At 34.1% G+C, this 12177-nt stretch overlaps 1 protein-coding gene across 1 annotated transcript in view; it reads left to right on the top strand.

Annotated features, from left to right (window-relative positions):
* ADAMTS6 (ADAM metallopeptidase with thrombospondin type 1 motif 6) overlaps positions 1-12177 on the top strand; it is a 344308-nt gene that overhangs the window by 26617 nt on the left and 305514 nt on the right. The window contains exons 5-7 of the mRNA XM_017877113.1: positions 2172-2383; positions 2877-2960; positions 3470-3615. Of these exons, the coding sequence (XP_017732602.1) occupies positions 2172-2383; positions 2877-2960; positions 3470-3615 (442 nt within the window). The remainder of the gene's footprint in view (positions 1-2171; positions 2384-2876; positions 2961-3469; positions 3616-12177) is intronic.

The following is a 12177-nucleotide window of genomic DNA, read 5'->3' on the forward strand; positions in this document are numbered from 1 at the left end:
TCCTATATTTGGACATTTAAGCTGTTTAGCCAGAGTAAGAGACTAGGCATGACTTGAATACATGAGTGGTTTTATGATCACAGAGGACTGAGCAGGAGAAATTGAAGTTATATTGATGTGGAAAAGCTTTCAGCTGTTTTGTAATAATATTAGCCAATAAAACCTAGTGGCTTACTCAGCATACTTTTAGTATTTCACAGTTTCTGTTGGTCAGGAGTCTGTGCATGGATGGGTCATCTGCTTAGCCTCAGCCAGGGCTGAATTCTCATCTGGAATCTTGACTGAGGAAGAATCCACTTCTCTACCTCCATAGTTGTTGGCAGCATTCAGTTCTTTGTGGTTACAGATAGCTTTAGTTTTTTGGATGATTGTCTTCAGATGTCAGTGTCAGTTCACCAGTATGATTGTTTGCTTTCTCTAAGTCAACAAGGGAGAGACTCTAGGTAAATGCTACAATATTATGTAACATAATCATGTACTAATATACTCAAAATCACATACATCTCATCATTTTTGCTGTATTCTGTTAGTTAGAAGCAAGTCACAGGTCCTACCCATATTCAAAAGGAGGAAATCACAAAAGGATGTGAACATCAGGAGACAGAGGTCATGGAGGCCATCTGGAGAGTCTGTCTGCCACAAATGAATATAGAGAAACACTTACTATCTGGAGGATATACTATTGAAATAAGAAGTGGTGTTTATGTCTTTGCTTCTCTTGACTTTAGGAGTTTCAGGAGTATTTAACTGATGGGTCTTATGATCATTTCCACCTCATTTCCCAAAATTTATTCATCCTACTGTCTTAACACGTTTCCTGCTGCTGTAACAGAATACCTGAGACTGGATAATTTAAGAACAGTAAAAGTTTACTAAGCATATAGTTCTGGATGCTGGGAAGTCCCAAGAGCATGGCTCCGGCATCTGGTGAGGGTCACCTAATGGAGGAAAGCAAGAGGAGGAAGTGAGTGCACACAACAGAGAGAGGAAATTGGGCTGAACGCATTATTTTTTATCAGGAACCCACTCCCACAATAACCAACCCACTCCTACAATAATGGTTTTAATTCCTTCATGAGGGTAGAGCCCTCAAGTTCTAATCATCTCTTAGAGGCCCCAGCTGTTAATACTGTTTCAATGGCAATTAAGTTTCAACGTGAGTTTTGGAGGAGATATTCAAACCATAGCACCTACCAATGCAGTTTTTTAAAGAGAAAGGCTAAAGAAGTTAGAGAAATGAGAATAGTTACACTTTCTGTCAAGTGTATCATATATATTAATCTAATTATTCCTCACTAAATTTTTCAATAGTGAGGATGAGAAAGATTTCCTGTTCAATATAAGGTTGTGGAAGATATACAGAGGCCCTCTACATGCTCAAGTTTATTTAATGAAGATGATAATCAGTGAGGCAGGTGTTTACAAATGCCGTAGCACTAAAAGGCTGCTTCTATACTGAAGAACCAAATGTGTAGAAAACAAAGGATACATTGCAACCCGTGCTAAATGTGGTTCAAAGCAAATTATGCTGGAATCGTGATCTTTCAACTCTAATTGATTGTCTCTTACTTCTAGGCTTTGGAAAAGAAGTACTTTGAGTACTCTGTCAGAATAAATAGTTGTAGACTGCCGACCTAAGTGAAAAAAGTAATTCATTGCCTTTTAGAATTGAGATTTCTAGAGCAGTAGAATTTATTCTAATTAAAATAGCTTAATGGAAGCATCTTGTTTTAAAATGAATGCTCAAAAGTGTCTTTGAAATAGATTTTTGCAAAATCAGGTTCTCTATCAGAGCTGTCTTAGACTGATTCAAAAGTTCATGCTCTAGATGCTTTTTAAATAACTTTAAATGATTCTTTAAAGTATATATCCTAAATTTAAATGTATCAAGATATAATTACTGGAATAATATGAAATGATTATTTGAAAATTATTTTTATTAATTCATTTATTAGATTTTTTTTGTTTTCATGAGCAGTTGAATTTTTTTTCAGATAACATTATTTTCAAAAATTTACAGACTTTTTTCTCACTACTGCATTTTCTCATTCTCTTCCCTTTGAAACATCTTAATATATTAGATAATTTATGAGAAGCAAGTCTACATGAAAGATTTTTAAATAAATATGTTTAATTAGTGAACTTACCTGAATTGGTTGCTTTTATTGTAGATTTCACAAGAAGTGGCAAACCTTGGTGGCTGAATGATACATCCACTTTTTCTTATTCACTACCAATTAACAACACACATATCCACCACAGACAGAAGAGATCAGTGAGCATTGAACGGTTTGTGGAGACATTGGTAGTGGCAGACAAAATGATGGTGGGCTACCATGGCCGCAAAGACATTGAACATTACATTTTGAGTGTGATGAATATTGTAAGTTTGATCCCTCTATATAATATTTTATTTCATATTTGTTGTGTTTTTGACTAAGGTCATAAATTTTTGCTGTGAAGTTAATAATGATAAGAATTTACCTGTCTAAAATGGTAAAAGATTGGTCTAGTATTGTTTCAGTTCCATAGAAATACATTTAAAGATGACTTTATCATTCATTTTTAGATAATACGACAGTTTTAGTGGATCGTTAAATCTTGTTTGAGGGTTTTGTTTTTCTTTTTTAACTTGAAACATCAGCTCACCCTCTAATTTCCATGCTGTAGTTCATGTCTAGGAGAAAATATTTATTGAGGTAGACTGGTATAAAAACCTTTTACCAAGGCACTTTGAGGGTAGAGTTCTAAGTGATACAGAGTAATGTATACAGTGGTTAAATTTATAAAAAAATTATTTTAGCACTTAAAAAATCAAACTATCACCCTATGATTTTTGTCTGACTTTATGTCTTTTCTTATTTTCTGGAGGTCAGGTTGCCAAACTTTACCGTGATTCCAGCCTAGGAAACGTTGTGAATATTATAGTGGCCCGCTTAATTGTTCTCACAGAAGATCAGGTAAGAATGTGTTAGTTTATAAGTCTAAGATTCTTAACAGACAAGCTATAGAGCTATAGAATTACTTATTATTAAATAATATGTTTTATTATTGCTCCTATTAGGAAGTTCTAGTTGGATATGAGTTTTAGCTCTACACATTTAATATCTTAAGCAAATTTAAAAAAAAAGAATATACCTTTTATGTTAAAGCTATATAGATTAGCTATGTTTCAGTATAAGGGTGAGCATTTGCATGGCATATCTTATAATAATGGTTTTCCTTAGTTTTTATGTTGATAATCTCACATATGTTCACATTATCATTACAGCTGGAACTGGAAAAAAAAATCTGTTCAATAATATACCAAATGAGCTCTAGGTCAGATATTACAGAAATAAAAATTGGCAAGAGATTATTCCTAGAAACCACTGCTTCTAATTATACTCCCACTTTAGTCTTCAAAAGTTTTAACAACTGACCTTAGTAATTTGTTTGGAACATTTCTGGTATGCATGTTGTATTGCAGCCAAACTTGGAGATAAACCACCATGCAGACAAGTCCCTCGATAGCTTCTGTAAATGGCAGAAATCCATTCTCTCCCACCAAAGTGATGGAAACACCATTCCAGAAAATGGGATTGCCCACCACGATAATGCAGTTCTTATTACTAGGTATGGTTTGTTGCAAGTATTTTTCCATTGATTATTGTGTTTATTCACTATTGTAATAAATTTGGTTCTATCTAAAGCCTCATTCAGATAATGAGTATAGAGAAAGCAAAATGGTAATTTATTTTTCACTACTGAGAAAGAATGTATTACACTATTATTGTGTTTGCATCAAATGAACCAAATAAGAAAAAAGAAAATATTAAAATTTGACTTAGAAATTTAATAAATGACTTTCCTTCTGCTGATAAGTTCTATTCATAATGTTTTATCGAAAGCATGTAGATAATTTGTTAACTGAACAAAATACACACTAAAACAAGATTAAACCATATGAGAAAATATATATCATAAAATTAAACCGTATGAGAAAATATATATCATAAAATAAAGTGACCATTATTGGTTATAAAATATATTAACTATTTTTACCTTCCAGTTGTGTTAAAGTTTATTAAAAGAGAGGAGGAGACGGGCAGTTATACAACTTACTTGAATGTCTATCTAATTTAAAATACTTTAATTAAGATATATAAACATAAAGAAGCAGATTGATTACACTATGTGTTGAACAGCTTGTCTCTCAAGCAAAATTATTTTTTGATGATAACCCATTGAATTTTTATATTGCTTTCCAGTTTTACAAAACTGTTTTCAGATCCATTTTATTCTTTACTCTCCAGCAACAATTCTGTAGAGAGTGTTATTATGTTAGGAATGAGGGAACTGGTAGGTAAGTTTCTCAAGATTACTCAGCTAATAAGTGAAAGAATATGGCTCAGATCCTGGTGATTCTGTCTTTGATTATACGATGCTATCTGTTTTAGTTTTTAATACTCTTAATTATAATTGGTTAGAAATATTACACTTAAATTATTTTAAGATAAGTGTGCCTTTTGACTTCTTATGAATATTTTAAAATAAAAAGTAACAATAAACAATAAGCAAAATGGAAGCATTATAGTCTTTGGTATGATGATTATTTCAATTTGCAAGACAGTATTTAACATACGCTTCATCTGTGATATGTTCATTGACTCTACATTAGGTTCTAGGGAGGGAATACAAAGTATATGAGTTAGAATCTTGAGATCCAGTAAGATAATGTAAACTTTAGAAAAATTTCCTGAGTAACTGAGTCGTACAGTGAAATTTCTGAATTTTTTTTATAGTTATACTCACTTTAATTGGCTTTATCTACCTGGCATCATAAGTGAGAAAATTTGGTTTATGACATGCCTGCTGAATAAAATCATCATATGGTTCTATATTAATACATGTTGACATTTTAGTCTGATAAAATTTGCAACCCCTTAGAGTCTTGTGGTCTAGAATATTCTTAAATATACTTAAGGAATTAAAAATATACTGGGAATTGTGCAAATGTAGAAACCTTTCTGTTAAAAAATATGGATGTTGATTAGTGTCAGTGAAATTACTAGAAGAAAATGTTGTTGTATATAGCTTACAAAATGATCATAAATATTTACGTGACTTTTGTATTTATATTTGTAAAGCCCTTTCTCTCTTCCCAAATGTGACACACAGTGGGCTCCCAATACTTCACATTTGCATTATTATATCTCCATTGGATTTTTACCTTTTGCCTCAAATGACAGAAGTTACACCAAGCATGTATATAGGTATTCAAGTAGTAGAGTACATCTGGGCAGTTAGCCCACCTTTCTTTGCACTGGCTACAACATTCAGCTGTCCAACTTTTTACTCTGAGTTCGCTTGGATATTTTCCTGATTCTCTGCAGGGCTCTTGTTTGCTTTTGTAAGCTACTTCGAGTGCCTTTTTGAAGTTTGAGATTTAAACATAAAATTTTATTTTTTATTTTATTTTATTTTATTTTAATTTTTATTTTATTTTATTATTTTATTTTATTTTATTTATTTTATTTTATTTTATTTTATTTATTTTATTTTATTTTTTTGAGATGAGTCCCGCCTGTGTCCAGGCTGGAGCGCAGTGGTGCGATCTCGGCTCACTGCAACCTCTACCTCCCAGGTTCAAGTGATTCTCACTGCCTCAGTCTCCTGATCGTGGGATTACAGCGTGCGTGCCACATGCACAGCTACATTTTGGCTGTTTTTATAGAGATTGGAGGGATTCACGTGTTTAGCCAGGGATGGTCTCAATACTCCTGACCTCGGGATCCTCCCACCTTGGACCTTCCCAAAGTACTGTAGGCATGAACCACCGTGGCCTAGGCCATGAAAATTTTCTTTTTAAACTTGTCTCTAAAGATCAAGATAGTACTAGAAAATGATCTCAGAAATTAATAGAAATAGAAATAGTAGTTCAAAGATTCATATCATATTATTTTAGATTGTCTAATGTAACAGAGTTAGTGCTTTTGGAGCAGTGTATAATTCTTTTTTGAATTCTTATTAAAGTTTCAAAGTAACTTCTAGCCTATTTAAAAGCTATAATTATATTTGGATTGCTAGGGCCACAGAGTGACTTATCAAAATGAGAGGAGTATCATCTTTAATATTTAAAAATGGTTAGTTTTTGAGGATCAGAAGAGAGGTACCAGTGTTGGACTCTCTTATATATTTCTTATTTTGAAATCCAACATGTGTTTAAATCATACTACTAATTTTTGTAAAAATATTTTGAGAATTCCGCAGATGATTTTATATTAATGTTGAAAATTGGTTGATATAACTCACTTATTAACATGTTCAGGGGTTTGACCCGACTGTTTATGGGTAACATCATGTTGTATGTTTGCTTGAAATGTCAACTCACTAGGGAGAATGTATAATGTGTTTATCAAGAATGCCAGGGCTGGGCACAGTGGCTAATGCCTCTAATCCCAGCGCTTTGGGAGGCTGAGGAGGGCGGATCACAAGGTCAGGAGATCAAGAGCATCTGACTAACATGGTGAAACCCTGTCTCTACTAAAAATACCAAAAAATTAGCCAGACGTGGTGGTGGGCACCTGTAGTCCCAGCTACTCGAGAGGCTGAGGCAGGAGAATGGCGTGAACCTGCGAGGTGGAGCTTGCAGTGAGCCAAGATCACGCCACTGCACTCTAGCCTGGGTGACAGAGGGAGAAAAAAAAAGAATGCCAGAGGAAAAATGATGGATATGTTTATTTCCACTAGGCCAAATTTTGTCCCAGGGACTCAAAGGTTTTATGCAAAAACCATTTGAGATTGTAATCACTTAAGTAATAATAGTTACTTTTAAAACTCAAAATGTTATCCCTTTCTTTAAAATTGTATCTTATTATTTTATTTTGTTGATTTACATTTAAAATGTACTGTGCTCTGCAAAGCTATCAGATCACTCTGACTAGAGAGAAAGAAAATAAAGGAATTTTGAATGTTGTTTTTTCTGATATCAGTAATACTGAATGAACACCAAAGAACATATTAAAATGATTTATATATATTACATATGTGTATTTTATATGTACATATGTGTGCATATACTATGTTCTATATAATAGTTCATAATAAATAACATATAATATAATGAATACCTGTTATCACTACTTAGATTTATCAAATCTTAACTTTATGCTATACGAAAGAGCAGCTTTAAGCCACTTCCTAAAATGATGATTACCTCTCTATGTTGTATTAAGTACCTGACATCTTAACTCTGAATACCAAAGTTAGGGCTAAAATGTATACATTTGTAGACATATGGCAATATTTCTATAGTTTATTATATTTCATATATTATAAATATGCATTAATAGTAGAATAATAAAACTGATCTTTCATTTTGTGATCTATATTTTAGTTAAAATATCAGTATTAGTAACTGGTATTGATTGCTTTCATAGACTAAGATCTATTAGAATTATTTGATGATGATTAATATTCACCTAAATTAGTGAATGAAATTCACAGTATATCAGTGGTGAAATATAACATTACATACCTAGGTCAAGAAATGATTAATATTCCTTACTTGAAACTCTAGAAGCAGAATTTTTGAAGGCAAAATAGGACTGTACACACATAGTTAAAAAGCTGACTTGCTATAAAATTTGCAAATTATCTTTATTAAGCTTTGTATTTTGTTGTTTTAAAATTATTACATTGACAAAAATTGTGTGTCTTTATGGTATTCAAATGATATTTAGATATATCTAAACATTGTAAAATGGCTAAATCTAGCAGTGGCTTGATATGTGTTGCCTCCCATACTTTATTAAGGTTTTTATTGATAAACCAAATTAATAGCTACTTAGGAATAAAAACCTGCAAGTTGACAGGTTATTTAATTTAATTAAATTTTCAAATGAAGTCGGGAAATATCCACCACAAGTTTAAAGTCAAGCCAATATCTAAATCTATTTTGTGGTAAAATACTCAAGAAATCTATTTGTTGTCTGAAATTCAGTAGGAATTCAAAGACGTGGAGTATATTTGCATCAATGTTTAGCAATTAGCATGAACAGACTAATGCATACATTTCTTGGCTTTCTCTCCTATAAAGTATTGGAATCAGGTTTTTCTATTTTTAAGATAATAATACATAACAGTTTATATTTAGGGTAGGAATTATAGCCTAAGTTCTTTTTATGGTAACAGCTTTATTGAGATATAATTCACAGACCATACAATTTATCCATTTAAAGTATACAGTTCATTGGCTTTTAGTATATTCACAGAGTTGTGCAATTGTCATTATCATCAATTTTAGAACATTCCATCACTCCCAAAGGAAGTCATCCTCCATTCCCCACATTCCCCTCTAGTCGTAGGCAACTGCTACCCTAGTCGTAGGCAACTGCTAATGTACTTTTTGTCTGTATAGATTTACCTCTAGACCATACATATAAATGAAATAATACAATATGTGGTCTTTTGTAACTTGCCTCTTTTACTTAGCACAGTGTTTTCAAGGTTCATCCATAATGTGGCATATATCAATACTTCATTCCTCTTATTAGCCTAAATTCTTGAGAATTCAAGACACCTTTTAAGACTGCCTCTATAGGCTATTTGTCAATTATTATACTTTTACAGTTTTTCATTAATGAAAAGCACAGGATTTATAAATACGTCTCAAAATACAGATGCAAAAATTGCACACCAAGTCAAATAATTTAGTCTTTAATTAAAATGGGCATATTTATCCTCTTAAGGGGTCATGACTGTTTGCTTTGGTGCTGCTGGATTATAAAGGAATTAGAATTTCCAGAGTCACCTAATGTTTTCAGTTGGGAGTACAAAAATAGCTATAAAAGTGGCTTATTGTTAAAATTTGGCCTGCAGTCTATGCATTTAAACAAGTTTTCTAATTTTTTAAATAACGTGTTTATCAGGATTATATATTGGTTTCATGGTAATGTATTAGAACAGATAGAGGAAAGGGAAGTTAAATGTGATACATTAACATTTATTTGGTATTCATTTATGGATTTTTAAAAATCTTTAAAGAAATGCCAGTTACCTGTTTTATGACCAGTTAAATATTTTATTTCATTAAGCTTTTAAAGAATATATTAGGTTTATAGGAAGTGTGAATTCAGATTGTGGGTGAATTAATTTTGTTATGTGGGCATTTTGAAGCATTTATTTTTCTCTTACCACGCTGCTTTTTCTGAATTGTTTGAGACAATCATATAGTTCATCTTTCTGAAAGTGTATTAACACAGTGAATTGCAATGATTGGTTTAGAATATTAAACCAACCTTTCGTTCTTTTTTTTCTTGAAGACAGGGTCTCACTCTATTGCCCACTATATCTACCCACCCCCATTGCCCATATTCCTCCTCTTCAGTTTCCCTTCCTTTTGTCCATGCCTTGCTGGTTTCTTACTCAAAAGTCTTTATCTAGATTTAGTTTCCATTTCAATCTAGGACTGTGACAAACTGGAGTGACTCTAATTTCTTGTGTACACTGGGACACTTTTAAGAGTGAAAGAGGGAGGCTGTGTGCAATGGGTCATGCCTGTAATGCCAGCACTTTGGGAGCTGAGGTGGGAGGAGTACTGGAGGTCAGGAGTTCAAGATCAGCCTGGCCAACATGGTGAAACCTGTCTCTACTAAAAATACACAAAAACATTAGTCAGGCATGGTGGCATGCACCTGTAATCCCAGATACTCAGGAGACTGAGGTAGGAGAATCTCTTGAACCCGAGAGGCGAAGATTGCAGTGAACTGAGATTGCACCACTGCACTCCAGCCTGGGCAATAGAGTGAGACTCCGTCTTAAAAAACAAAAAACAAACCACAAAAAAACTGAAAGAGCATGCCATTGACAGTTGTGTCTGGAAAATAGGCACAAATTAGGACCTGGTGAAACAGGATTATGGTTATCTCAGGCATTACCTGTGTTTGTTTGTTGAAGTTCAAATAAAAATGGAAACAAGAAGATACTTTTTCCTCAGTACCCAAATTTAATCAGTTATCTTTATACACACCTTGAATAAATACTGTACCTTATTTGTAGTAGGCATCATTAAATAGTTAAAGAAGGATGTATTGTTCTAAGCTCTAAGGAATAGTAACTTAAGTATTTATATTGGTTTTATGGATGTATTGATGTATGTATATAACCAAGTACCAGATACTTAAGTGCTTTACAGACACTTAATCATTTAAACCTTAAATAACTGCATGAGATAGGTACTGCTGTTTTCTCCATATTGCAGAAGAGAGAGCTGAAGCACAGGAAAGTTAACTGATTGGCAAGGTCACACAGCATCTTAGAAGCCTGTGGTAGGCAGGTTTCTAAGATGGCCTTCAGTGATCTCTGTCTCCTGGTATTCATGACTTTATGTAATCTTCTCCTCTGGAGTGTGGTCTTGCGAATTGACATCTTAACAATATGGAGTCTTCCAACTCATGAACAAAGTCTGTCTCTCCATTTATTTAGGTTTTCATTACTTTGTCTCAGCAGTGTTTTGTGGTTTTCAGTGTTTTTATACGTTTGGTCATATGTTTTGATGTTATTGTCCATGATACGCTTTTTAAAATTTCATTTTCCAAATTAATAGTTTTTCACTGGTATATGAAAATGCAATAGATATGTATATGGATTTTGTATCCTGTAACCTTGCTAAGTTCATTTATTCATTTTAATAGCTTTTCTTGTATGTGTCAGAGTCTCTCTTATCTCCCAGTCTGGAGAGCAATGGCACGATCTTGGCTTTGTGATTCTCCTGCCTCTGCCTCCCAAATAGCTGGGAATACAGGTGCCCGCCACCATGCCCAACTAATTTTTGTATTTTTAGTAGAGATAGGGTTTCATCATGTTAGCCAGGCTGGTCTCGAACTCCTGACCTCAGGTGTTCCACCTGCCTCGGCCTCCCAAAGTGCTGGGATTAGAGGCATGAGCCACTGAGCCTGACCTGGTTTTAATAGCTTTTTAAACGATTCCATATATAAAGATGATCACGTTGTCTGAGATGAAAGACATTGTGCTTCTTCCTTTTAATAATGAATGACTTTTATTTATTTATTTATTGCCTTATTGGAATGTCTAGAACTTCTAATACAGTGTATAATAAAGGCGGTAAGAGCAGAGATCCTTGTTTCGTTCCTGACCTCAGTGAGGAAAGAATTCCATCTTTCGCCATTTGTTGATTCCCTTTGTCTGGTTGAGAAAATTTCCTTCTGTTCATAGTTTGCTGAGAGTTTTTTTTTTTTTTTTTTTTTTAATCAGTAATGGGTGTTGGAATATTACCAAATGCCTTTTCTGAATTGTTTGAGATAATCATATCGTTTATCTTTTTAAAAGTAGATTAATACAGTGAATTGCAATGATTGATTTACAATGTTAAACCAACTTTTTTTTTTTTTTTTTGAGACAGGGTCTCACTCTGTTGCCTAGGCTGGAGTGCAGTGTTGTGATCTTAGCTCATTGCAACCTCTGCCTCCCAGGCTTGAGCAGTCCTCCCACCTCAGCCTCCTGAGTAGCTGGTACTACAGGCGTGCACCACAATGCCCAGCTAATTTTTTGTATATTTTATAGAGATGGGGATTCACTGTGTTGCTTAAGCTGGTCTTAAACTCTTGGGCTCGAGTGATCCTCCCACCTTGGTCTCCCAAAGTGCTGGGATTACAGGCATGAGCCACACTGTGCCCAGCCAAACCAACTTTTCATTCTTAAGATGAACTCAATTTGGTCATCAATGTATTATTCTTTTAATATAGTTAGATATCTAATTTACATTCCCACCAACAGTGTAAAAGTGTTTCTATTTCAACCATTGTGGAAAACGGTGTGGCCTAGTTATCCCAAAGAAATATAAACCATTCTATTCTAAAGATACATGTACATGTATGTTCAATGCAACACTATTCACAATAGCAAAGACATAGAATCAACCCAAATGTTCATCAATGATAGACTGGATAAAGAAAATGTGGGCCGGGCACGGTGGCTCAAGCCTGTAATCCCAGCACTTTGGGAGGCCGAGGCGGGCGGATCACGAGGTCAGGAGATCGAGACCATCCTGGCTAACACGGTGAAACCCCGTCTCTACTAAAAAAATACAAAAAACTAGCCGGGCGAGGTGGCGGGCGCCTGTAGTCCCAGCTACTTGGGAGGCTGAGGCAGGAGAATGGCGTAAACCCGGGAGGC

Source organism: Rhinopithecus bieti, unplaced genomic scaffold (genome assembly GCF_001698545.2).
Source record: "Rhinopithecus bieti isolate Rb0 unplaced genomic scaffold, ASM169854v2 scaffold_10181, whole genome shotgun sequence".
In the NCBI taxonomy this organism is placed as follows: Eukaryota; Metazoa; Chordata; class Mammalia; order Primates; family Cercopithecidae; genus Rhinopithecus; species Rhinopithecus bieti.